The sequence below is a fragment of the Ranitomeya variabilis genome, chromosome 8, assembly GCF_051348905.1.
Source record: "Ranitomeya variabilis isolate aRanVar5 chromosome 8, aRanVar5.hap1, whole genome shotgun sequence".
In the NCBI taxonomy this organism is placed as follows: domain Eukaryota; kingdom Metazoa; phylum Chordata; class Amphibia; order Anura; family Dendrobatidae; genus Ranitomeya; species Ranitomeya variabilis.
In genome coordinates this window covers 79,411,289-79,437,031 of record NC_135239.1, presented here as the reverse complement: position 1 = coordinate 79,437,031, position 25,743 = coordinate 79,411,289, and the positions used below count along the sequence as shown (strand labels likewise).

Sequence of the window (25,743 nt, the reverse complement as noted above, 5' to 3'; positions counted from 1 at the left end):
CATAGATCCATGTGACTGCTGCAGCCAATTACAGAACTTGGCAGTCTTGGGCCATACATGCATGAATCACTGTTGAGGTAAGTGATCGGCTGCAGCAGTCAAGTGAATGTATAGCAAATCAATGCTGCCATGAAGTAAATCGAGATTTTAAGGAACCAGTGCTGGATGGTTGTTGGAAAGTCAGGCAGGGATAGAAACAAACCTAATTTAAGGGGTTACTCATCTCTGGTGCTGGTGCAGTTCTAGTGGTATCAACACTGGCTTCCCAGGGATTATGTCTCATTGTTGTGTCATGCAATCCCTACGGCCAATTAGCACTGGTTACACTTTCCCTTCCTTTGGACAAATCAAGTCATCTGGAGAAAGTGAAAGTGCAGCCACAGCTTTCACTTCTTTTCACTTCGTCCAGATGTCAATTATTACCGTAGAAGAGGATAGTGAAGCCAGAGCTGATAGGCTGCAGGGATTGTGCGACACAATAATGGGATGCGATCCCTGGGAGAGCTAGTGCTGACACAGCTGAAATGGTACCAGCACTGGAGGTGAGTATAGGTTATAGATGTAATTATTTTTACAAAGGAGGAAACAGGGATTAAGAATGGGTTGTCGGAGGAGCGGACAATCCCTTTAGGAAAAAAAAGTATCTGTTCTGTAATAAAAACCCTGACACTTGAAATGCAATCAGCTGGTATAAAATGAATGAAGTCAAAACTAAACATAGTCTCAGATGCTGGACTGTTAAATCTAACAAAAATATTGGTGCTTGCATTTACATGCTTCATTACCCCCTCATCCAACTCCTATCTGTGTGAGGCCATAAAAAGGCACACAAATATTTATTTGGAGCTGTAAAATAGCTGTGAATACCTCCTGTATCATATGAGGTTAAAATATAACTCTTTGGCCACAATGATCAAAGGTATGTGTTGAGAATAAAGGGTACATAATTTCAGTAAAATAACATCCCACCAACCATTAAGCATGGTGGTGGATCCATCATACTTTGTGGTTGTGTTGTAGCCAATGGCACAGGGAACATTTCACGTGTAGAGGGAAAAATGGATTAGATGAAATTTCAATAAATTCTTGGTGCAAACAGCACCATTTGTAAAAAAAGGTGAATATGAAAAGAGGATGGCTTCTACAAATCGATAATGATCCCAGACATATGTCAAAATCCACAATAGACTACTTCAAAATGCACAAGTGGAAAGTATTACAATGGCTCTCACAGTTCCCTGATCTGAAGATCATTGAAAATCTGTGGCTAGACCTCAAAATAGCAATGCATGCAAGACGGCCCTGGAATCTCACAGAACTGGAAGAATTTTCCAAGGAAGAACTGATGAAAATATCACAAACAAGAATTGAAAGACTCTTGGCTGGCTGCAAAAAAGTGTTTACAAGCTGTGATACTTTCAAAAGGGGGTACAACTAGATAATAATCATACAGGGTGCTAATTGCTATTTTCTGCAGAGACAAGTCCTGGCTGGAAGAAATGATGGCGGTCTGAGCAGGATGAAGATGAGAAGCAAAGATGAAGGACTTCAACTAAAGATGTCACCGGTGAGTCAGCGTGTTACCTGTACTGGCACTATACACTGTAGACTGTATACTATATACAGAGCTACTGTGTATAATGTCACCATGATCCCTATATTACCTGTACACTATACATTATATATGTGTATAATGGCTTAAGGTAATATTATTGTGTTTTTTATTAATGATCAGTATTGTAGTATTCAGTCACTATGTGGTGCTAATATGTGGTCTAGTTATAATGTGGCGGTATTTCTTGCTTGCCTGTTTTATTTTTCAGTCACTATGTGGTGGTAATATGTGGTCTGGTCATGGTGTGATGGTATTTGTTCCTTGTATGTGGAATCATTCAGTCACTATGTGGGGCTAATATGTGGTCTGGTTATAATGTGGCGGTATTTGTTGCTTGCCTGTTTTATTTTTCGGTCACTATGTGGTGGTAATATGTGGTCTGGTCATAGTGTGGTGGTATTTGTTCCTTGTATGTGGCAGTATTCATTCACCATGTGGTGGTAATATGTGGTGATATTTGTTGTATGTTTTATTATTCGTTTACTATGTGGTGTTTATATGTGGTCTGGTTATGGTGAAGCAGTATTTGTTTCTTGTGTATGGTATTATATATTTACTATGTGGTGGTAATATGTGGCCCGGATATGGTGGGACGGTATTTGTCCTTTGCATGTGGTATTATTGGTCATTTTAAAAAAATGTATGTGACACATTCCTTTAAAGAAAAATAAGTAAAAATGTGCCTAAAAAGAGTATTGGATATTTTAAGAAATGTTAGGTTAGAGTAGAGTAGGGCCCGGCCAAAAGAGTCTACTTTGTTGTGCTGGCAGCTTAAAAAATCTTTTTGCCAAAACAAAAGATGCTGGCTATATATGTAATGAGGTGTTCTGTGGGAACTGTTAATGTGTGATTGGTGAGGACTAGGGTTGAGCGACTTTCATTTTTTTAAGATCGAGTAGGGTTTTGGGAAACCCGATTTTGTCCAGAGTCGAGTCGAGTGCAGTCGGCCGATTATCGCTAAAAGTCGGGGATCGACCGAAACACGAAACCCAATGCAAGTCAATGGGGAAGCATAGTCGGCAGTGAGTGGAGGCCAGGAAAACACCTACAGTGCCCATTTTAATGCCAAAAACATCCATTCTTGTTTCTGAAGCTTGCCAATCTTAATTAACTGTATAATAATAGTTGGGCATAGGGAATTGGGTGAAAGTTGTGGGGGGAGTAGGGCTGGCTCAAGTTTTTCGTGGGCCCAGGAAATGCGGACTACGTCACGGCGGTGTTGCAGGGAAAGGTAAGTATTTAAAAGTTGCAAGTGCTGTGATCCTGAGCAAGCAGGGGGGGGGCCCACTCGTTCGCATTGCCACTGGCACAGGGCCCCTCAAAGTACGGCGGTGTGTTTGCATGGCGGGGGCGCCTCCCACCAGCAGCGACACTTTTGCGTACTCTGAGGGGCCCTGTGCCAGTGACGTCGCCAACGAGTATGCCCCCCCACCTGATGAAGGAACCTGCACTTTCATCTGCACCTTCCTCTTTGTCCCTGTGTAAGGTGGTATAACATGCGGGAAGGGGAACCTTACTTTCAGCAGGGACAGATTCTGGCTGTGTAGAGTACAAGGGGAATGTAGTGGTCTAGGTCAATGTACCAGCAGACTCATTTAGCAGTGGCTGGGCAATGGGCAGGATGAGGAGGAAACAGATATAGGGCCAAAGAATAAAGTAGGCTACATGCAGTTCAAAATTGGTAACAGGACTAAACAGGCGGCATTGCTTTGTTCAGTGGAGTAGCAAACCCAAGAGCAGCAGACACTGTTTCAAGGGCCTAACCACACTAGTAGGCCAAATGCAGTTTAATATCTGATAGTATAGGGCGAAAGCCAGAATGTGGAAGCTCAGCTTTGTTCAGTTGAGGACAACACCAGGGAGGGGCAGACACCTTTAGTAGGCCGGAAAAGCCTATTGCATTTTTTAAAATGGTAATTTGGAGCAGAAGGTTGAAGCTCAGCTTTATTTACTTGAGGGCAACACCAGGGAGGGGCAGAAGCCGTTAGTAGGCCCTAACCACCATTTTTTTTTTTTAAACCACATAATGAGAGCCGGAAGGTTGAAGCTCAGCTTTATTTAGTTGAGGACAACACCAGGGAGGGGCACACAGACAGACACCTTTAGTAGGCCTGAAAAGCCTATTGCATTTTTCAAAATGGTAATTTGGAGCAGAAGGTTGAAGCTCAGCTTTATTTAGTTGAGGGCAACACCAGGGAGGGGCAGAAGCCGTTAGTAGGCCCTAACCACCATTTTTTTTTTAAAACCACATAATGAGAGCCGGAAGGTTGAAGCTCAGCTTTGTTCAGTTGAGGACAACACCAGGGAGGGGCAGACACCTTTAGTAGGCCGGAAAAGCCTATTGCATTTTTTAAAATGGTAATTTGGAGCAGAAGGTTGAAGCTCAGCTTTATTTAGTTGAGGGCAACACCAGGGAGGGGCAGAAGCCGTTAGTAGGCCCTAACCACCATTTTTTTTTTTTAAACCACATAATGAGAGCCGGAAGGTTGAAGCTCAGCTTTATTTAGTTGAGGACAACACCAGGGAGGGGCACACAGACAGACACCTTTAGTAGGCCTGAAAAGCCTATTGCATTTTTTAAAATGGTAATTTGGAGCAGAAGGTTGAAGCTCAGCTTTATTTACTTGAGGGCAACACCAGGGAGGGGCAGAAGCCGTTAGTAGGCCCTAACCACCATTTTTTTTTTTAAAACCACATAATGAGAGCCGGAAGGTTGAAGCTCAGCTTTATTTAGTTGAGGACAACACCAGGGAGGGGCACACAGACAGACACCTTTAGTAGGCCTGAAAAGCCTATTGCATTTTTTAAAATGGTAATTTGGAGCAGAAGGTTGAAGCTCAGCTTTATTTACTTGAGGGCAACACCAGGGAGGGGCAGAAGCCGTTAGTAGGCCCTAACCACCATTTTTTTTTTTTAAACCACATAATGAGAGCCGGAAGGTTGAAGCTCAGCTTTATTTAGTTGAGGACAACACCAGGGAGGGGCACACAGACAGACACCTTTAGTAGGCCTGAAAAGCCTATTGCATTTTTCAAAATGGTAATTTGGAGCAGAAGGTTGAAGCTCAGCTTTATTTAGTTGAGGGCAACACCAGGGAGGGGCAGAAGCCGTTAGTAGGCCCTAACCACCATTTTTTTTTTAAAACCACATAATGAGAGCCGGAAGGTTGAAGCTCAGCTTTGTTCAGTTGAGGACAACACCAGGGAGGGGCAGACACCTTTAGTAGGCCGGAAAAGCCTATTGCATTTTTTAAAATGGTAATTTGGAGCAGAAGGTTGAAGCTCAGCTTTATTTAGTTGAGGGCAACACCAGGGAGGGGCAGAAGCCGTTAGTAGGCCCTAACCACCATTTTTTTTTTAAAACCACATAATGAGAGCCGGAAGGTTGAAGCTCAGCTTTATTTAGTTGAGGACAACACCAGGGAGGGGCAGAAGCCGTTAGTAGGCCCTAACCACCATTTTTTTTTTTAAAACCACATAATGAGAGCCGGAAGGTTGAAGCTCAGCTTTATTTAGTTGAGGACAACACCAGGGAGGGGCAGAAGCCGTTAGTAGGCCCTAACCACCATTTTTTTTTTTAAAACCACATAATGAGAGCCGGAAGGTTGAAGCTCAGCTTTATTTAGTTGAGGACAACACCAGGGAGGGGCACACAGACAGACACCTTTAGTAGGCCTGAAAAGCCTATTGCATTTTTTAAAATGGTAATTTGGAGCAGAAGGTTGAAGCTCAGCTTTATTTAGTTGAGGGCAACACCAGGGAGGGGCAGAAGCCGTTAGTAGGCCCTAACCACCATTTTTTTTTTTTAAACCACATAATGAGAGCCGGAAGGTTGAAGCTCAGCTTTATTTAGTTGAGGACAACACCAGGGAGGGGCACACAGACAGACACCTTTAGTAGGCCTGAAAAGCCTATTGCATTTTTTAAAATGGTAATTTGGAGCAGAAGGTTGAAGCTCAGCTTTATTTACTTGAGGGCAACACCAGGGAGGGGCAGAAGCCGTTAGTAGGCCCTAACCACCATTTTTTTTTTTAAAACCACATAATGAGAGCCGGAAGGTTGAAGCTCAGCTTTATTTAGTTGAGGACAACACCAGGGAGGGGCACACAGACAGACACCTTTTGTAGGCCTGAAAAGCCTATTGCATTTTTCAAAATGGTAATTTGGAGCAGAAGGTTGAAGCTCAGCTTTATTTAGTTGAGGGCAACACCAGGGAGGGGCAGAAGCCGTTAGTAGGCCCTAACCACCATTTTTTTTTTAAAACCACATAATGAGAGCCGGAAGGTTGAAGCTCAGCTTTATTTAGTTGAGGACAACACCAGGGAGGGGCAGAAGCCGTTAGTAGGCCCTAACCACCATTTTTTTTTTTAAAACCACATAATGAGAGCCGGAAGGTTGAAGCTCAGCTTTATTTAGTTGAGGACAACACCAGGGAGGGGCAGAAGCCGTTAGTAGGCCCTAACCACCATTTTTTTTTTTAAAACCACATAATGAGAGCCGGAAGGTTGAAGCTCAGCTTTATTTAGTTGAGGACAACACCAGGGAGGGGCACACAGACAGACACCTTTAGTAGGCCTGAAAAGCCTATTGCATTTTTTAAAATGGTAATTTGGAGCAGAAGGTTGAAGCTCAGCTTTATTTAGTTGAGGGCAACACCAGGGAGGGGCAGAAGCCGTTAGTAGGCCCTAACCACCATTTTTTTTTTTTAAACCACATAATGAGAGCCGGAAGGTTGAAGCTCAGCTTTATTTAGTTGAGGGCAACACCAGGGAGGGGCAGAAGCCGTTAGTAGGCCCTAACCAAAGTTGAAGGCCAAATGCAGTTTAATTTCTGATACTATAGGCCGAAAGCCAGAAGGTGGAAGTTCCGATTTAGACAGTGGAGGACAATTTGAATTAGGGACTGCAGACAGACTTAGTAGGCTGTCCCCTGTGGACCATGCATCCACCACATTAACCCATTGCGCCGTAATGGACACGTAATCTTCCGTGGCCATGCCTACAGGTCCATGCGTCTGTTGTCAGGTGCACCTTTGTACTCACAGATTGCCAGAGTGCATGGACAATGCGGTCTTCTACATGCTGGTGGAGGGTTGGGATGGCTTTTCTCGCAAAAGAAGTGTCGACTGGTTAGCTTGTAGCGTGGTACAGCGTAGTCCATCATGGCCTTATTAATAGTAAATAAAATATATAACTAGGCTCTATGAACTTTTAAATAGGTTCCAGGGGTACACGGGCAGCATTGGTGTGGTCAGTGGAGGAGTATTGCAAGTAGGGGCTGCAGACAGGCTATCAAAGGCCTAAAATAACAAACAGTAGGCAGTCATGGCAGTTTTACATCGGTTACATGGATACACAGGCAGGCACTCCAGGCAGCATTGTGGTCAGTGGAGGAGTATTGCAAGTAGGGGCCGCAGACAGGCTATCAAAGGCCTAAAATAACAAACAATAGGCTCATGGCAGTTTTACAGCGGTTACATGGATACACGGGCAGGCAGCTTGGTGGTCAGTGGAGGAGTATTTAAAGTAGGGACCGCAGACAGGCTTCAAAGGCCTAACATAAGAAAATGGGCTGGCTGTAGGCACTTTATAATTGGTTCCAGGGGTACACGGGCAGCAGTGGTCTGGTCAGTGGAGGAGTATTTAAAGTAGGGACCGCAGACAGGCTATCAAAGGCCTAACATAACAAACAATAGGCTCATGGCAGTTTCACAGCGGTTACATGGATACACGGGCAGGCAGCTTGGTGGTCAGTGGAGGAGTATTGCAAGTAGGGGCTGCAGACAGGCTATCAAAGGCCTAAAATAACAAACAGTAGGCAGTCATGGCAGTTTTACATCGGTTACATGGATACACAGGCAGGCACTCCAGGCAGCATTGTGGTCAGTGGAGGAGTATTGCAAGTAGGGGCCGCAGACAGGCTATCAAAGGCCTAAAATAACAAACAATAGGCTCATGGCAGTTTTACAGCGGTTACATGGATACACGGGCAGGCAGCTTGGTGGTCAGTGGAGGAGTATTTAAAGTAGGGACCGCAGACAGGCTTCAAAGGCCTAACATAAGAAAATGGGCTGGCTGTAGGCACTTTATAATTGGTTCCAGGGGTACACGGGCAGCAGTGGTCTGGTCAGTGGAGGAGTATTTAAAGTAGGGACCGCAGACAGGCTATCAAAGGCCTAACATAACAAACAATAGGCTCATGGCAGTTTCACAGCGGTTACATGGATACACGGGCAGGCAGCTTGGTGGTCAGTGGAGGAGTATTGCAAGTAGGGGCCGCAGACAGGCTATCAAAGGCCTAAAATAACAAACAATAGGCTCATGGCAGTTTTACAGCGGTTACATGGATACACAGGCAGCTTGGTGGTGAGTGGAGGAGTAGTGCAAGGAGTGTCTGTCCCAGTACTCCCAAAATATAAATAGATGTTAATGTCTCGCAAAACAACCAAAACAAAAAAAAAAGGTGGCATACTTAGGTACAGGGGTGGGCTCATCTACTGAGTTTCTGACATAGTAATTTGGCAGTAACTATTTAATGGTGCCAATATAGGACACAGACACAGACTACTTTAAGTTGCATCATAGATGTCTACAAATTTGTATTGTCAGTGCCAGACATTGAATGATGTCAGCGAATAGACTAAAGATTGGTGGAGCTGTGCGACATAATTTTGCACGTGGTAGAGCACATTTTGAGCTGGGGTAGGGGGGAACTCTCTTGAGGCCGGCGGGACCGCCCCAGGGCCCCTCATGTTACAACGGTGTGTCTGACGTTGGGTGCGCACCACCACCGCCAGAGACACTACATTGTACTATGAGGGACCCAGTAGCAATGCCGTCAACCAAAAGCGAGCACACCCACCTCTTCAGACAAACAGCAGTCTCACGGGTGCTTGCGCCAAGTCGCGATACCACGGCCCCGTGTGGGGAGTTTTGCCATTTAGGGAGGTGTAAACATGTCGTATGCTGTACAATCAGCTGCAGCAAATTAGACATTAGAAAAGTAATTCACAGGCAAGAGCTTTTCATAGGAAAGCTAGGTGTCGGCCGGGCAAGGTGGGGCAAAAGATTTCGAAATCCAGTTGTGGTTCATTTTAATGAATGTTAGATCGTCAACATTTTGGGTAGCCAGACGAGTCCTTTTTTCGGTTAATATTGAACCTGCAGCACTGAATACTCTTTCTGATAGGACACTTGCTGCCGGGCAAGCAAGCTCCTGCAATGCATATTCTGCCAATTCTGGCCAGGTGTCTAATTTGGAGGCCCAGTAATCAAATGGGAATGACGGTTGAGGGAGAACATCGATAAGGGATGAAAAATAGTTAGTAACCATACTGGACAAATGTTGTCTCCTGTCACTTTCAATTGATGCAGCAGTACCTGTCCTGTCTGCGGTCATAGCAAAATCACTCCACAACCTGGTCAGAAAACCCCTCTGTCCAATGCCACTTCTGATGTGTGCACCCCTAACACTCCTAGTCTGCTGCCCCCTGGAGCTCGTGTGAGAACGATCACGTGCGCTGTGTGCTGGGAATGCCTGAAGCAAACGGTCAACAAGAGTTGATTGTTTGGTTGCTAATATTAGTTCCAAGTTCTCATGTGGCATAATATTTTGCAATTTGCCTTTATAGCGTGGATCAAGGAGGCAGGCCAACCAGTAATCGTCATCGTTCATCATTTTCGTAATGCGTGTGTCCCTTTTTAGGATACGTAAGGCATAATCCGCCATGTGGGCCAAAGTTCCAGTTGTCAAATCTCCGGTTGTGATTGGTTGAGGGGCAGTTGCAGGCAAATCTACGTCACTTGTGTCCCTCAAAAAACCAGAACCCGGCCGTGACACGCAACCAAATTCCTGTGCCCCCGGGAAAGGTTCGGCATTAAAAATATACTCATCCCCATCATCCTCCTCGTCCTCCACCTCCTCTTCGCCCGCTACCTCGTCCTGTACACTGCCCTGACCAGACAATGGCTGACTGTCATCAAGGCTTTCCTCTTCCTCTGGTGCAGACGCCTGCTCCTTTATGTGCGTCAAACTTTGCATCAGCAGACGCATTAGGGGGATGCTCATGCTTATTACGGCGTTGTCTGCACTAACCAGCCGTGTGCATTCCTCAAAGCACTGAAGGACTTGACACATGTCTTGTATCTTAGACCACTGCACACCTGACAACTCCATGTCTGCCATCCTACTGCCTGCCCGTGTATCCTCCCACAAATAAATAACAGCACGCCTCTGTTCGCACAGTCTCTGAAGCATGTGCAGTGTTGAGTTCCACCTTGTTGCAACGTCTATGATTAGGCGATGCTGGGGAAGGTTCAAAGACCGCTGATAGGTCTGCATACGGCTGGCGTGTACAGGCGAACGTCGGATATGTGAGCAAAGTGCACGCACTTTGAGGAGCAGGTCGGAGAACCCAGGATAAGTTTTCAATAAGCACTGCACCACCAGGTTTAAGGTGTGAGCCAGGCAAGGAATGTGTTTCAGTTGGGAAAGGGAGATGGCAGCCATGAAATTCCTTCCGTTATCACTCACTACCTTGCCTGCCTCAAGATCTACTGTGCCCAGCCACGACTGCGTTTCTTGTTGCAAGAACTCGGACAGAACTTCCGCGGTGTGTCTATTGTCGCCCAAGCACTTCATAGCCAATACAGCCTGCTGACGCTTGGCAGTAGCTGGCCCATAATGGGACAACTGGTGTGCAACAGTGTCATCTGCCGATGGAGTGGTTGGCAGACTGCGTTCTGTGGAAGAGCTGTAGCTTCTGCAGGAGGACGAGGAGGAGGAGGAGGAGGGGGTGCGAACGCCTACAGCCAACTGTTTCCTAGACCGTGGGCTAGGCACAACTGTCCCTAAATTGATGTCGCCTGTGGACCCTGCATCCACCACATTCACCCAGTGTGCCGTGATGGACACATAACGTCCCTGGCCATGCCTACTGGTCCATGCATCTGTAGTCAGGTGCACCTTTGTACTCACAGATTGCCTGAGTGCATGGACGATGCGCTGTTTAACATGCTGGTGCAGGGCTGGGATGGCTTTTCTGGAAAAAAAGTGTCGACTGGGTAGCTCGTATCGTGGTTCAGCGTACTCCATCAGGGCTTTGAAAGCTTCGCTTTCAACTAACCGGTAGGGCATCATCTCTAACGAGATTAGTCTAGCTATGTGGGCGTTAAAACCCTGTGTACGCGGATGCGAGGATAAGTACTTCCTTTTTCTAACCAGAGTCTCATGTAGGGTGAGCTGGACTGGAGAGCTGGAGATCGTGGAACTTTCGGGTGTGCCGGTGTACATGGCAGACTGAGAGACGGTTGGAGACGGTATTGTTTCCGCCGGTGCCCTAGATGCAATATTTCCTCCTACAAAACTGGTGATTCCCTGACCCTGACTGCTTTTGGCTGGCAAAGAAACCTGCACAGATACTGCCTGTGGTGCGGAAAATGGTGGCCTTACAGTGACGGAAGGGATGTTGCGTTGCTGACTAGCTTCATTGGCCGAGGGTGCTACAACCTTGAGGGACGTTTGGTAGTTAGTCCAGGCTTGAAAATGCATGGTGGTTAAGTGTCTATGCATGCAACTAGTATTTAGACTTTTCAGATTCTGACCTCTGCTTAAGCTAGTTGAACATTTTTGACAGATGACTTTGCGCTGATCAGTTGGATGTTGTTTAAAAAAATGCCAGACTGCACTCTTCCTAGACTCGGATCCCTTTTCAGGGATTGCAGACTGAGCTTTAACCGGATGGCAACGCTGTGCTCCAACAGGTTTTGGCTTTGACACGCGTTTTGGGCCAGATACGGGCCCGGCAGATGTAACCTGTTGCGATGTTGATGCCTGCTGCGGCCCCTCCTCCACCTCCGCTTCTGAACTACTGCCGCCTGCACCCTGTTCCCCCAATGGCTGCCAATCGGGGTCAATAACTGGGTCATCTATTACCTCCTCTTCGAGCTCGTGTGCAACTTCGTCTGTGTCACTGTGTCGGTCGGTGGTATAGCGTTCGTGGCGGGGCAACATAGTCTCATCAGGGTCTGATTGTGGATCTGTACCCTGAGAGGGCAATGTGGTGGTCTGAGTCAAAGGAGCAGCATAGTACTCTGGCTGTGGCTGTGCATCAGTGCACTCCATGTCAGAATATACTTGTAATGGGCATGGCCTGTTAAATGTTTCACTTTCTAAGCCAGGGACGGTATGTGTAAAGAGCTCCATGGAGTGACCCGTTGTGTCGCCTGCTGCATCCTTCTCTCTTGTTGTAGTTTTTGCTGAGGAGGACAAGGAAGCGACTTGTCCCTGACCGTGAACATCCACAAGCGACGCGCTGCTTTTACATTTACCAGTTTCGGAAGAGGAGGCAAAAGAGCTAGAGGCTGAGTCTGCAATGTAAGCCAAAACTTGCTGTTGCTGCTCCGCCTTTAAAAGCGGTTTTCCTACTCCCAGAAAAGAGAGCGTTCGAGGCCTTGTGTAGCCTGACGACGAAACTGGCTCCACAGCTCCAGACTTAGGTGGAATATTTTTATCCCCACGACCACCTGATGCTCCTCTACCACTACCATCATTACCAGCTGACAATGAACGCCCACGACGACCTCTTGCACCAGACTTCCTCATTGTTTTAAAATCTTAACCAAAGTAACTTTATTTGTTGCTGTCAAACAACTTACACGGTGAGCTATAACTTCAGTATGATTTCAATATCCCTTAACAGGTTGGTGAGACCACAAGGAAAATCAGGCACAATGTTACACACTCTGTTTTCTGTGGCACAAAATCACAGAGATGACACACACGCAGGACTGTCACTCAAGCACTAATGTCAATATTAATCTCCCACCTAATTTATTTTTTTTTTTTTCTCAGGGAGACTTTAGAAACCAAATAATATTAAAAAAAAAAAAAAAAAAGGCTTTCTATGGCCCACAATTAGAGAGAGAGAGGTGGCACACCCAGGAGTCAAGACTGGCACACAAGCTGAGAGGGCAATATTACTCTCCCACTGTTTTTTTATGTATTTTTTGTTTTTTCAGGGAGACTTTAGAAACCCAATAATATTTTAAAAAAAAAATAAATAGGCTTTCTATGGCCCACTGAATGAGAGGGAGAGAGGTGGCACACCCAGGAGTCAAGACTGGCACACAAGCTGAAAGGGCAATATTACTCTCCCACTGTTTTTTTAGGTTTTTTTTTTTTTTTCAGGGAGACTTTAGAAACCCAATAATATTTAAAAAAAAAAATAAATAGGCTTTCTATGGCCCACTGAATGAAAGGGAGAGAGGTGGCACACCCAGGAGTCAAGACTGGCACACAAGCTGAAAGGGCAATATTACTCTCCCACTGTTTTTTTATGTATTTTTTGTTTTTTCAGGGAGACTTTAGAAACCCAATAATATTTAAAAAAAAAAATAAATAGGCTTTCTATGGCCCACTGAATGAGAGGGAGAGAGGTGGCACACCCAGGAGTCAAGACTGGCACACAAGCTGAAAGGGCAATATTACTCTCCCACTGTTTTTTTAGGTTTTTTTTTTTTTTCAGGGAGACTTTAGAAACCAAATAATATAAAAAAAAAAAAAAAAAATAGGCTTGCTATAGCCCACTGAATGAGAGATAGCACACACAGCAGTGGCACACAAGCCCTGACTGAGGCCAATATTTTTCTCCCACTGATTGATGTAGTGTTTTTGTGTTGAGGTAGAATTTAGAACACAAATCACGGAAAAAATAAATAGGCTTTCTATGGCCCACTGAATGAAAGGGAGAGAGGTGGCACACCCAGGAGTCAAGACTGGCACACAAGCTGAAAGGGCAATATTACTCTCCCACTGTTTTTTTATGTATTTTTTGTTTTTTCAGGGAGACTTTAGAAACCCAATAATATTTAAAAAAAAAAATAAATAGGCTTTCTATGGCCCACTGAATGAGAGGGAGAGAGGTGGCACACCCAGGAGTCAAGACTGGCACACAAGCTGAAAGGGCAATATTACTCTCCCACTGTTTTTTTAGGTTTTTTTTTTTTTTTCAGGGAGACTTTAGAAACCAAATAATATAAAAAAAAAAAAAAAAAATTGGCTTGCTATAGCCCACTGAATGAGAGATAGCACACACAGCAGTGGCACACAAGCCCTGACTGAGGCCAATATTTTTCTCCCACTGATTGATGTAGTGTTTTTGTGTTGAGGTAGAATTTAGAACACAAATCACGGAAAAAATAAATAGGCTTTCTATGGCCCACTGAATGAAAGGGAGAGAGGTGGCACACCCAGGAGTCAAGACTGGCACACAAGCTGAAAGGGCAATATTACTCTCCCACTGTTTTTTTATGTATTTTTTGTTTTTTCAGGGAGACTTTAGAAACCCAATAATATTTAAAAAAAAAAATAAATAGGCTTTCTATGGCCCACTGAATGAGAGGGAGAGAGGTGGCACACCCAGGAGTCAAGACTGGCACACAAGCTGAAAGGGCAATATTACTCTCCCACTGTTTTTTTAGGTTTTTTTTTTTTTTTTCAGGGAGACTTTAGAAACCCAATAATATTTTAAAAAAAAAATAAATAGGCTTTCTATGGCCCACTGAATGAGAGGGAGAGAGGTGGCACACCCAGGAGTCAAGACTGGCACACAAGCTGAAAGGGCAATATTACTCTCCCACTGTTTTTTTAGGTTTTTTTTTTTTTTTCAGGGAGACTTTAGAAACCCAATAATATTTAAAAAAAAAAATAAATAGGCTTTCTATGGCCCACTGAATGAAAGGGAGAGAGGTGGCACACCCAGGAGTCAAGACTGGCACACAAGCTGAAAGGGCAATATTACTCTCCCACTGTTTTTTTATGTATTTTTTGTTTTTTCAGGGAGACTTTAGAAACCCAATAATATTTTTAAAAAAAAATAAATAGGCTTTCTATGGCCCGCTGAATGAGAGGGAGAGAGGTGGCACACCCAGGAGTCAAGACTGGCACACAAGCTGAAAGGGCAATATTATTCTCCCACTGTTTTTTTAGGTTTTTTTTTTTTTTTCAGGGAGAATTAGAAACCAAATAATATTAAAAAAAAAAAATAAATAGGCTTTCTATGGCCCACTGAATGAGAGGGAGAGAGGTGGCACACCCAGGAGTCAAGACTGGCACACAAGCTGAAAGGGCAATATTACTCTCCCACTGTTTTTTTAGGTTTTTTTTTTTTTTCAGGGAGACTTTAGAAACCAAATAATATTAAAAAAAAAAAAAAAAAATAGGCTTGCTATAGCCCACTGAATGAGAGATAGCACACACAGCAGTGGCACACAAGCCCTGACTGAGGCCAATATTTTTCTCCCACTGATTGATGTAGTGTTTTTGTGTTGAGGTAGATTTTAGAACACAAATCACGGAAAAAATAAATAGGCTTTCTATGGCCCACTCAGTGAGAGATGGCACACACAGGGATGGCACTGTAGCAGAAATGCCAATCTTAATCTCCCACAAAAAAAAAAAAAAAAAAAAAAAAAAACTGTCCTACAATTACTATCTCCCTGCAGTAATGTAAGCCAGGTATGGCAGGCAGCAATAGGAGTGGACTGATGCACAAATTAAATAAAAAGTGTGGACAAACAAAAAAGATAGCTGTGCAGAAAGGAAGGAACAAGAGGATATGTGCTTTGAAAAAAGCAGTTGGTTTCCACAGTGGCGTACACACAGCAATACAGCTATCACGGAGCCTTCTAGGGCAGCCCAATGAGCTACAGCGCTGAGGGGAAAAAAAAAAAAAAATAGCTTCCACAGTCCCTGCACACCGAAGGTGGTGTTGGACAGTGGAAATCGCTGCAGCACAAGCGGTTTGGTGGTTAGTGGACCCTGCCTAACGCTCTCCCTGCTTCTGACGAAGCGGCAGCAACCTCTCCCTAAGCTCAGATCAGCAGCAGTAAGATGGCGGTCGGCGGGAACGCCCCTTTATAGCCCCTGTGACGCCGCAGACAGCAAGCCAATCACTGCAATGCCCTTCTCTAAGATGGTGGGGACCAGGATCTATGTCATCACGCTGCCCACACTCTGCGTTCACCTTCATTGGCTGAGAAATGGCGCTTTTCGCGTCATTGAAACGCGACTTTGGCGCGAAAGTCGCGTACCGCATGGCCGACAAGCACAGGGGTCGGATCGGGTTTCATGAGACGCCGACTTAGCCAAAAGTCGGCGACTTTTGAAAATGATCGACCCGTTTCGCTCAACCCTAGTGAGGACATAGTGCAGAAGTGACATTTTTCCAAGAGTGGGCAGTGGGACAGTGGAAGGTTCGAGGGGTGGAGTCATAGCTGGGGTGAAGCCTGGGCAGAGTCTCTAGTGGGGCCCTAAAATGTTGCCAGAATGGGGCCCTAAAATTCCCGGTGGCAGCCTTGGTTCACAATAACAGTAATTTTGACCAGGGGTGCACAAAATTTTACATGCCACTGTATATTATACATTATATTTATCTTTGGGTCTATGGTTCTCATTATATTGACATACATACAATGTTTTGGAAACAACTAAATAAAATTCCTCATGTGAGTATTAACCTTAGGGCCCACTCAGATGTGCATATTAAATGGGAGAGCACACACACCCATTATAGCCAAATTTGCTAGTGACCATGGCTGATTTTCCATGTGGACCATGTACAGTACTTTACATCGGGGTCAAACAAGCATTGATTCTCTCATGGAAGAGAATCAGCTTGGTTATGCTAATGACAATCAGCTTAAACTCTAATGAGAGTTTGTTCCAAGTCTCACCTTACTACAATCCAATTCTCTCGAAAGAGAATCACAGCACAGGTGCGGAGAAGATGGAGAACTTAATTTATCCATCTTCTCCATTGTCTGTGTCTGCATTAATTGGACTGTACTTAGATGACATCCAAGTCTAGTCCGATGTTTCTCATGCACCCGTACAAGTCTATGATCTGATTTTCTGAGCCACTTGCAGCAAGCTGAGATTTTTTTCTCATGCCTGAATTGGCATGAGACAAAATGCAGATCTGCACTACCCATACTGGGATATTGACCAAATGCTATCCGATAAAACACTGCATGGTACTCGTCCGAGTTATATGCTAGTGTGAGGGAGCCCTAATTCTGATTTACGGATCAGTCTAATGCATGTAAATGGTAGGCGGCACATATACTCATCCAATACGCAGCTGAGCACATTGAGCTAAACACAGGGCCAGGCAATTTCCATCTTAGGAGGGCTCCATTTTTGTAACTAAGCCTGGTTTTTGGCATATGGCCTTGTTGACTTATTTGGTTATATCATGTTCTCAGTTTGCATGACATTGTTTCGATAGAACCAGCCATATCTGCAATTTGCAGTTCTGACTGGTTGGAGTTTCAGTACGGCCTTCCGAACCTAGTCTTACAATCAATATCATAATGTCAATTTATTCAATTAATTATTTTATAATGTTTGTAGAATTGGGCTTTTTAATATAATATCTGTGCATTTCATTTTATGCTCTTATTACACCTGTTTAGCAGTTTTACCTCATGTATCAGGTGTTAATGTTGTCTACTGTGTTCACGGATTGATTCTACCTTCTGTTAATGAAACAAATCATCAAGTTTATTCATTCTCATCCCAGCAATAGTCTGTGAATGCTGATACATGATCCTGTTCAGAGGGGATAGTAAACCCATTTTTACCACTTTCTTAAGGAGAAAATAGAAGAGGCTTCCCATGTAGAACCTTGGTCTGTCCAACTTCTCCCAGTCCCTTGTGACTTATCCTATATCTTCGTAGTTTTTTTTATTATTCTTGATCTCTTATCATTACCATGACCAAATTGACTGAGGTGGAGCTGCAATAATCAGTACGCAAAGAAATGGATTAAACTGTGTCGTTGGCTCATTGATGCACAACTTGGAGTCCGGTGAGGGTAAAACCACCTCATCTTTGTATGTACAGACTCCAATCTAGACCCACTACCTTAGAGGAGCACCGCTGTTTCTTTTCTTTTTTCTACTCACTGATTGTAAATGGCAAGATGGTAGAAATTCAGGAAAAGTGTCCACTTGCTGCCAAGTTCCCCGCATGTCACAGGTCATTGCTAAGTGTCTAAGTAGCGACTTATTTTATAGTCAGCTTATTTTTTTTGTATTCGGACCCATATCTATGGCAAACTATTTAAGGTTCCGATCTACAACTTTCTTTTAGGGTTACTCAGGTCTAGGAATTCTTGAGAATGAAGCAGAAATGAAATGAATCAGGCCAAGTATGGAGCACTGCAAAACCTAAATTCCATGAATGGTCACTTGCTAGGTATAACATTCATCCAATTTTCCCTTAAAACAGTCAGTAGATCTTTTGATAAACCACCACTTTTAGCTTTAGTAACATGGTTTTCTCTTCTTTTATTTGTTAGACCTGTCTAAACATGTCACAAAACTGCTGGTACAGTATTTATGGTCCACATAACATCTTGAAGGTTGCTGCTATCTAACTGGAGCCAAGATAGCAGCACATAAGTATTATTTATACGTTAGTAATGAATTGGTTTGCATTGTGTGTTTTTGACTGCCTTCAGTAAGAAAGGTATGCTCAATCTTAAGTAGCGAGTATAGTAAAAGCTGAAGTTGTTGGCTTCCCAGTCATGGGTTAACATAAATGTATATTAATGGGTAGAAAACCAGCCCTTGGTAATAGGATTCTAGCAGTACAGAAAAATGTTCATCATTTAATGCAATAACAAAACTGTTCACCGCTGTCCCAATAGCTCAACATATCCGAATTGTTGTCGAGTAGCTGACGTGAACATGCATTGTAATGCTTCTGAGAATAAAGGCTGCTCAGGAAATGTAAAAATAAAGATTTCATCGCCACTCCGATTTTAGTCTACACAAAAACAATCCATAAAAAATATTTCTACTTGGAGATGATAAACCCGCAGAGCGTCTGCCTGATAGGACTGCGCGCTTCCTTAGGAACACAAGCCTGCATTTGTCTGATTTAAGATGACAGCTATTATTATACAATACGTCTGTATGCAAACACTGCAGGCACAATCCTTCTAATGTATGGGAAGTCTGTAGAGGTGGAGAACACTCTGGAGACACAATGTTCCCATATCACAAGGTACAGAGAAGCACAAAAATGGATTTCTTTTATAATGCAGTCTTGTAATAGTACTAATGTCCATTCATTTGAAACTTGGTATTCTTGCATATTTCCATATGTTTTTGGCAATGATGTTTCCCTGGCGAATAAATATGTAAGAGCTAGTCTGCTCTGCAACGTTTCTGGCATGGTACTTTGAGGATACAATATATGTACATTTCCTCCAAAAGACGATGCGATCACATTTACTTTAGTAGATATTGAAGTCATTAATCACGATAAATATATATATTCAAGCGACGGCATCAAAGTGAAATAGGCCAGAATCTATAGGTGTGTGGACTGGACTACAGGGCATTTTCTCTTGTAAATTTTTTGTAACACGTGGGGTGGGAACATATAGGTCAAGCGTGGTCATCCTACCAAAGCAAGTCAAGCGTGGTCATCCTACCAAACCAAGTCAAGTGTGGTCATCCTACCATACTAAGTCAAGCGTGGTCATCCTACCATACCAAGTCAAGCGTGGTCATTAGTGTTGAGCAATACCGTCCGATACTTGAAAGTATCGGTATCGGAAAGTATCGGCCGATACCGGCAAAGTATCGGATCCAATCCGATACCGATACCCGATACCAATACAAGTCAATGGGACTCAAGTATCGGACGGTATCCCTGATGGTTCCCAGGGTCTGAAGGAGAGGAAACTCTCCTTCAGGCCCTGGGATCCATATTAATGTGTAAAAGAAAGAATTAAAATAAAAAATATTGCTATACTCACCTCTCTGACGCAGCCTGGACCTCAGCGAGGGAACCGGCAGCGTTGTTTGCTTAAAATTCACGCGTTTACTTCCTTACGTGAAGTCCCGGCTTGTGATTGGTCGCGTGCCGCCCATGTGGCCGTGACGCGACCAATCACAGCAAGCCGTGACGTAATTTCAGGTCCTTCAGGATTTTAAAATTAAGTTCTGGCTTGTGATTGGTCGCGTCGCGGTCACATGGGCGACGCGACCAATCACAAGCCGTGACGTCACGGGAGGCTGGACACGCGCGCATTTTAAAATGCGCGCGTGTCCTGCCTCCCGTGACGTCACGGCTTGTGATTGGTCGCGTCACCCATGTGACCGCGACGCGACCAATCACAAGCCAGAACGTAATTTTAAAATCATGAAGGACCTAAAATTACGTCACGGCTTGCTGTGATTGGTCGCGTTGCGGCCACATGGGCGACGCGACCAATCACAAGACGGGACGTCACGGGAGGCAGGACACGCGCGCATTTTAAAATGCGCGCGTGTCCAGCCTCCCGTGACGTCACGGCTTGTGATTGGCCGCGTCGCCCATGTGACCGCGACGCGACCAATCACAAGCCAGAACGTAATTTTAAAATCCTGAAGGACCTGAAATTACGTCACGGCTTGCTGTGATTGGTCGCGTCGCGGCCACATGGGCGGCACGCGACCAATCACAAGCCGGGACTTCACGTAAGGAAGTAAACGCGCAAATTTTAAGCAAACAACGCTGCCGGTTCCCTCGCTGAGGTCCAGGCTGCGTCGGAGAGGTGAGTATAGCAATATTTTTTATTTTAATTCTCTCTTTTACACATTATTACATTAATGTTGTTTCGATACCGATACCCGATACCACAAAAGTATCGGATCTCAGTATCGGAATTCCGATACCCGCAAGTATCGGCCGATACCCGATACTTGCGGTATCGGAATGCTCAACACTAGTGGTCATCCTACCATACCAAGTCAAGCGTGGTGATCCTACCATACCAAGTCCAGCATGGTTATCCTCCATACTAAGTCAAGTGTGGTCATCCTACCATACCAAGTCAAGCGTGGTCATCCTACAATACCAAGTCAAGCGTGGTCATCCTACCATACCAAGTCAAGTGTGGTCATCCTACCATACCAAGTCCAGCATGGTTATCCTACCATACTAAGTCAAGTGTAGTTATCCTACCATACCAAGTCAAGGATGGTCATCCTACCATACCAAGTCCAGCATGGTTATTCTACCATACTAAGTCAAGTGTGGTCATCCTATTATACCAACCAAATTCCAGGGACTTCCTAGTAATTTATGATTGCTTTTAGCTCTTTATACACTAGACCACATCATTGCATGAGATGCATTAATAAAACCTTCATGTGCAGCACAGCGGCTCATGAACAAGAGTTGCTAACATGAAATGCGATGTAAGCTTATGGATCCTAATCTTTTTAAACATTTATTTGTCCTCTGTACATTATGTTTTTAATGACAGAGTAAACGTTACATTTTATTTCTTCCTGGTGCTGGAGCCCAGACCCAACTGACTTTTTCTCATTTATTTCCTACACTCTGTGCCCCACACCCTGACCATGGACTGTCTTCACCAAGGGTTTGTACGTTTAATTCACATTTTGATATTTTTGATTTCTTATTGGCCATTAAAGCTTTTGAAAAGTAAGCTGAATTCCACATTTATACATATATTTTTCCTACTTGGTGGCTCAGTGGTTAGCACTGTAACTTGGAGCAGACACAGACAGAAGAAGGCCAGTATGCAAGAACACCATGGGCCTTTTACAATCCAATCACTCATCATAATGCACAATTCTTCTTGCTTTGGAGGCTGTAGTGGGCCCCCTTACCTCAGGAGCCCTGTGCAGCTACATTTATTGCACCAATGGTATGTCCATCCCTAACTGTAGCCTTGCAGTGCTGGAGTCCTGGGTACGAATCTCACTTAGGACAACATCTACCAGGAGTTTATATGTTCTCCCTGTGTTTGCCTGGGTTTCCTCACACACTCCAAAGACATACTGATAGGGAATTTAGATTGTGAGCCCATATGAGGACAGTGATGATTATGTCGGTAAATCATTGAGGACATTAATGGGGCTATGTTATCAAGTAAACTAAATAAATATGTTGTTTGTTTGGCAATGTTCTAATATTCTGATAGAATGAACATTACAGTCTATAATATTTGGCAGATTGATGTTTTCACCAACCTTAAATTTATTGTGTATGTGTTTTGGACCAGGATTAAGGGACAGCCAGAAGAGGGACAGCATTTACCTATAGGGAATAGTAACTTTCCTCCTTAGAGGGTTACATTTCTTTACTAAATCTAACATGATGTGTATAAACTCTTACATAGCAACCTTAATGAAAAGGAAGAAAAAAAGTTTTATTTTCACCTACCTTCTCACCAACACCACCAAGAGAGCCAATAGACCCAGGTGGACCTTGTGGACCCTAAAGAAAGATTTAAAGTCAGATAAGTCAGTAAGAATGACAATGTTTTTCTTAGGAAATCCTGAATCCCTACAATGCCAAATACTTACATCTGCACCATTAGGACCTTGAGGACCTCTAGGACCAGGAGGACCAGGTGGACCCTGTCAAAAGAATCAGAGAATTAAATCTGTTTTTGACACCACCATTCGATAGAGACATAGAGATAGGGGGACAACTAAAGGCAAACATGGCATATTGTACATAATGTTTCTTACCATTGGACCAACATCACCATTTTCTCCCTTTTCACCTGGTGGTCCAGGTAGACCCTGAATTTAGGAAAAACACAGAAACATTGTTCTTCAATCAGTATTGTCTCTCAAGAGCAGACCATATTCTTTGCAGGTTTTTAGTGTTTCAGTTATCATATGAAGATGTTTCAGAACGGTTTTCATTTAGTATGACTGTGATCATACCTTATAACTGTTGATTATACAGTGCAAGTTTTAGGATGGCCATTGCATAAAGCAGCAACATGATTGAAAATTAAAGGGAACCTGTCACCTGAATTTGGCGGGACCAGTTTTGGGTCATATGGGCGGGGTTTTCGGGTGTTTGATTCACCCTTTCCTTCCCCGCTGGCTGCATGCTGGCAGCAATATTGGATTGAATTTTATTCTCTGTCCTCCGGAGTACACGCCAGCGCAAGGCAATATTGCCTTGCGCAGGCGTCTACTCCGGAGGACAGAGAATGAACTTCAATCCAATATTGCTGCCAGCATGCAGCCAGCGGGGAAGGAAAGGGTGAATCAAACACCCGAAAACCCCGCCCATATGACCCAAAACTGGTCCCACCAAATTCAGATGACAGGTTCCCTTTAAGGGTGGCCATACACATTTGATGAATGTCAAACTTAGACAACCATCTAAAGCACACATACTTGTATGTATAGTCAGCCAAAGATTGAAATATACAGTATGCATGAATATATATATATATATATATATATATATATATATATATATATATATATATATACATATATACAGTGCCTACAAGTAGTATTCAACCCCCTGCAGATTTAGCAGGTTTACACATTTGGAATTAACTTGGCATTGTGACATTTGGACTGTAGATCAGCCTGGAAGTGTGAAATGCACTGCAGCAAAAGAGAATGTTATTTCTTTGTTTATTTTTTTTTTAAATTGTGAAAAGTTTTTTCAGAGGGTCATTTATTATTCAACCCCTCAACCCCCCAGAATTCTGTTTGGTTCCCCTAAAGTATTAAGAAGTAGTTCAGGCACAAAGAACAATGAGCTTCACATGTTTGGATTAATTATCTATTTTTCCAGCCTTTTCTGACTATTTAAGACCCTCCCCAAACTTGTGAACAGCACTCAAACATGGTCAACATGGGAAAGACAAAGGAGCATTCCAAGGCCATCAGAGACAAGATCGTGGAGGGTCACAAGGCTGGCAAGGGGTACAAAACCCTTTCCAAGGAGTTGGGCCTACCTGTTTCCACTGTTGGGAGCATCATCTGGAAGTGGAAGGCTTATGGAACTACTGTTAGCCTTCCACGGCCTGGACAGCCTTTGAAAGTTTCCTCCCGTGCCGAGGCCAGGGTTGTCCGAAGAGTCAAGGCTAACCCAAGGACAACAAGGAAGGAGCTCCGGGAAGATCTCATGGCAGTGGGGACATTGGTTTCAGTCAATACCATAAGTAACGTACTCCACTGCAATGGTCTCCGTTCCAGACGAGCCCGTAAGGTACCTTTACTTTCAAAGCGTCATGTCAAGGCTCATCTACAGTTTGTTCATGATCACTTGGAGGACTCTGAGACTGACTGGTTCAAGGTTCTCTGGTCTGATGAGACCAAGATCGAGATCTTTGGTGCCAACCACACACGTGACGTTTGGAGACTGGATGGCACTGCATACGACCCCAAGAATACCATCCCTACAGTCAAGCATGGTGGTGGCAGCATCATGCTGTGGGGCTGTTTCTCAGCCAAGGGGCCTGGCCATCTGGTCCACATCCATGGGAAGATGGATAGCACGGCCTACCTGGAGATTTTGGCCAAGAACCTCCGCTCCTCCATCAAGGATCTTAAGATGGGTCGTCATTTCATCTTCCAACAAGACAACGACCCAAAGCACACAGCCAAGAAAACCAAGGCCTGGTTCAAGAGGCAAAAAATCAAGGTGTTGCAGTGGCCTAGTCAGTCTCCTGACCTTAACCCAATTGAAAACTTGTGGAAGGAGCTCAAGATTAAAGTCCACATGAGACACCCAAAGAACCTAGATAACTTGGAGAAGATCTGCATGGAGGAGTGGGCCAAGATAACTCCAGAGACCTGTGCCGGCCTGATCAGGTCTTATAAAAGACGATTATTAGCTGTAATTGCAAACAAAGGTTATTCCACAAAATATTAAACCTAGGGGTTGAATAATAATTGACCCACACTTTTATGCTTAAAATTTATAAAAATTTAACTGAGCAACAAAACTTTTTGGTTTGTAAGATTTATGCATCTGTTAATAAATCCTGCTCTTGTTTGAAGTTTGAAGGCTCTAACTTATTTGCATCTTATTAAACCTGCTAAATCTGCAGGGGGTTGAATACTACTTTTAGGCACTGTATATATACATATACACATACACGCACACATGCAAACAATTTTGTTCTTCCATAAAGATATATCCAGAATAACAGGTGCACTGTCTAAATGGGTGTAAAACTTCCCTAACAGAAACAAAAAAATCCAAAAAATGAGGCAGCACATCCCAAATGGTGAAAAAGTAAGGTTTCTTTATTCACTAACACCAGCACTTTTTTTTTAGATTTGCATATACTGTATAGTACAAAAAATGGCGGCACTCCTCCAGAATGTGAACAAATAAGATTCCATTATTAGTACATATCCAATATCAATTAGTGCTATTAGTGTATTTTTTCACATACTGTAAGGAACGCTGACATTTTTGGATTATGCAGTATATATATATATATATATATATATATATATATATATATATATATATATATATATATATATATATATATACACGCACACAGTACATCTATGATGGACCTCTGAACTGGACTTACATTCTAGAGTTCGACATTTCTGCTTCGATTTTAATATTTTGATTAAAAAAAAATATATATATATATATATATACACACATATATATATATATTTATATATATATTATATAAAGTTGAGTGTATGTGTGTGTATCGAGCCACGCCCACTCCGCATAGCAGGCACAGGTCACATCCAGCTCCATCGTATCTAGAATAGAGTTGCTCCTGTGAGGCATGATGTCAATAGAAAGGGAGGAGCCTCATGGATAGAGATGTGAGGGGCAAAATGAGAGATGTCAGGGGGAAAATGAGAGATGTCAGGGGGAAAATGAGAGATGTCAGGGGGAAAATGAGAGAAGTGAGGTACTGCTGCAGTATGAGCCTGTGTATAGAGAAGAGTGTGGCGCTGCAGGTGGAGGCTGTGTATAAGGCCACATTCACACATTCACTATTTGGTCAGTATTTTACCTCAGTGTTTATAAGCCAAAACCATGAGTGGGAGAAGAATACAGAAGTGGTGACATGTTTCTAATAAACTTTTCCTCTGATTGTTTTACTCCAAGTTTTAGCTTACAAATACTGAGGTAAAAATACTGACCAAACAACATGTGAACGAGGTCTAATACAGGAGGAGATGACACACAGGTATATACCATATACAGGAGGAGATGACACACAGGTACATACTATATACAGGAAGAGATGACATACAGGTATATACCATATATAGGGGATACATACAGGTATATACT

At 43.6% G+C, this 25,743-nt stretch overlaps 1 protein-coding gene across 1 annotated transcript in view; it reads right to left on the bottom strand.

The window, feature by feature from the left end:
- Positions 1–25,743, bottom strand: part of COL11A1 (collagen type XI alpha 1 chain) — a 278,226-nt gene that overhangs the window by 25,072 nt on the left and 227,411 nt on the right. Inside the window, exons 47-49 of the mRNA XM_077277390.1 lie at positions 22,176–22,229; positions 22,008–22,061; positions 21,865–21,918 (exon numbers count right to left, since the gene is read on the bottom strand). Coding sequence (XP_077133505.1) covers positions 21,865–21,918; positions 22,008–22,061; positions 22,176–22,229 — 162 coding nt within the window. The remainder of the gene's footprint in view (positions 1–21,864; positions 21,919–22,007; positions 22,062–22,175; positions 22,230–25,743) is intronic.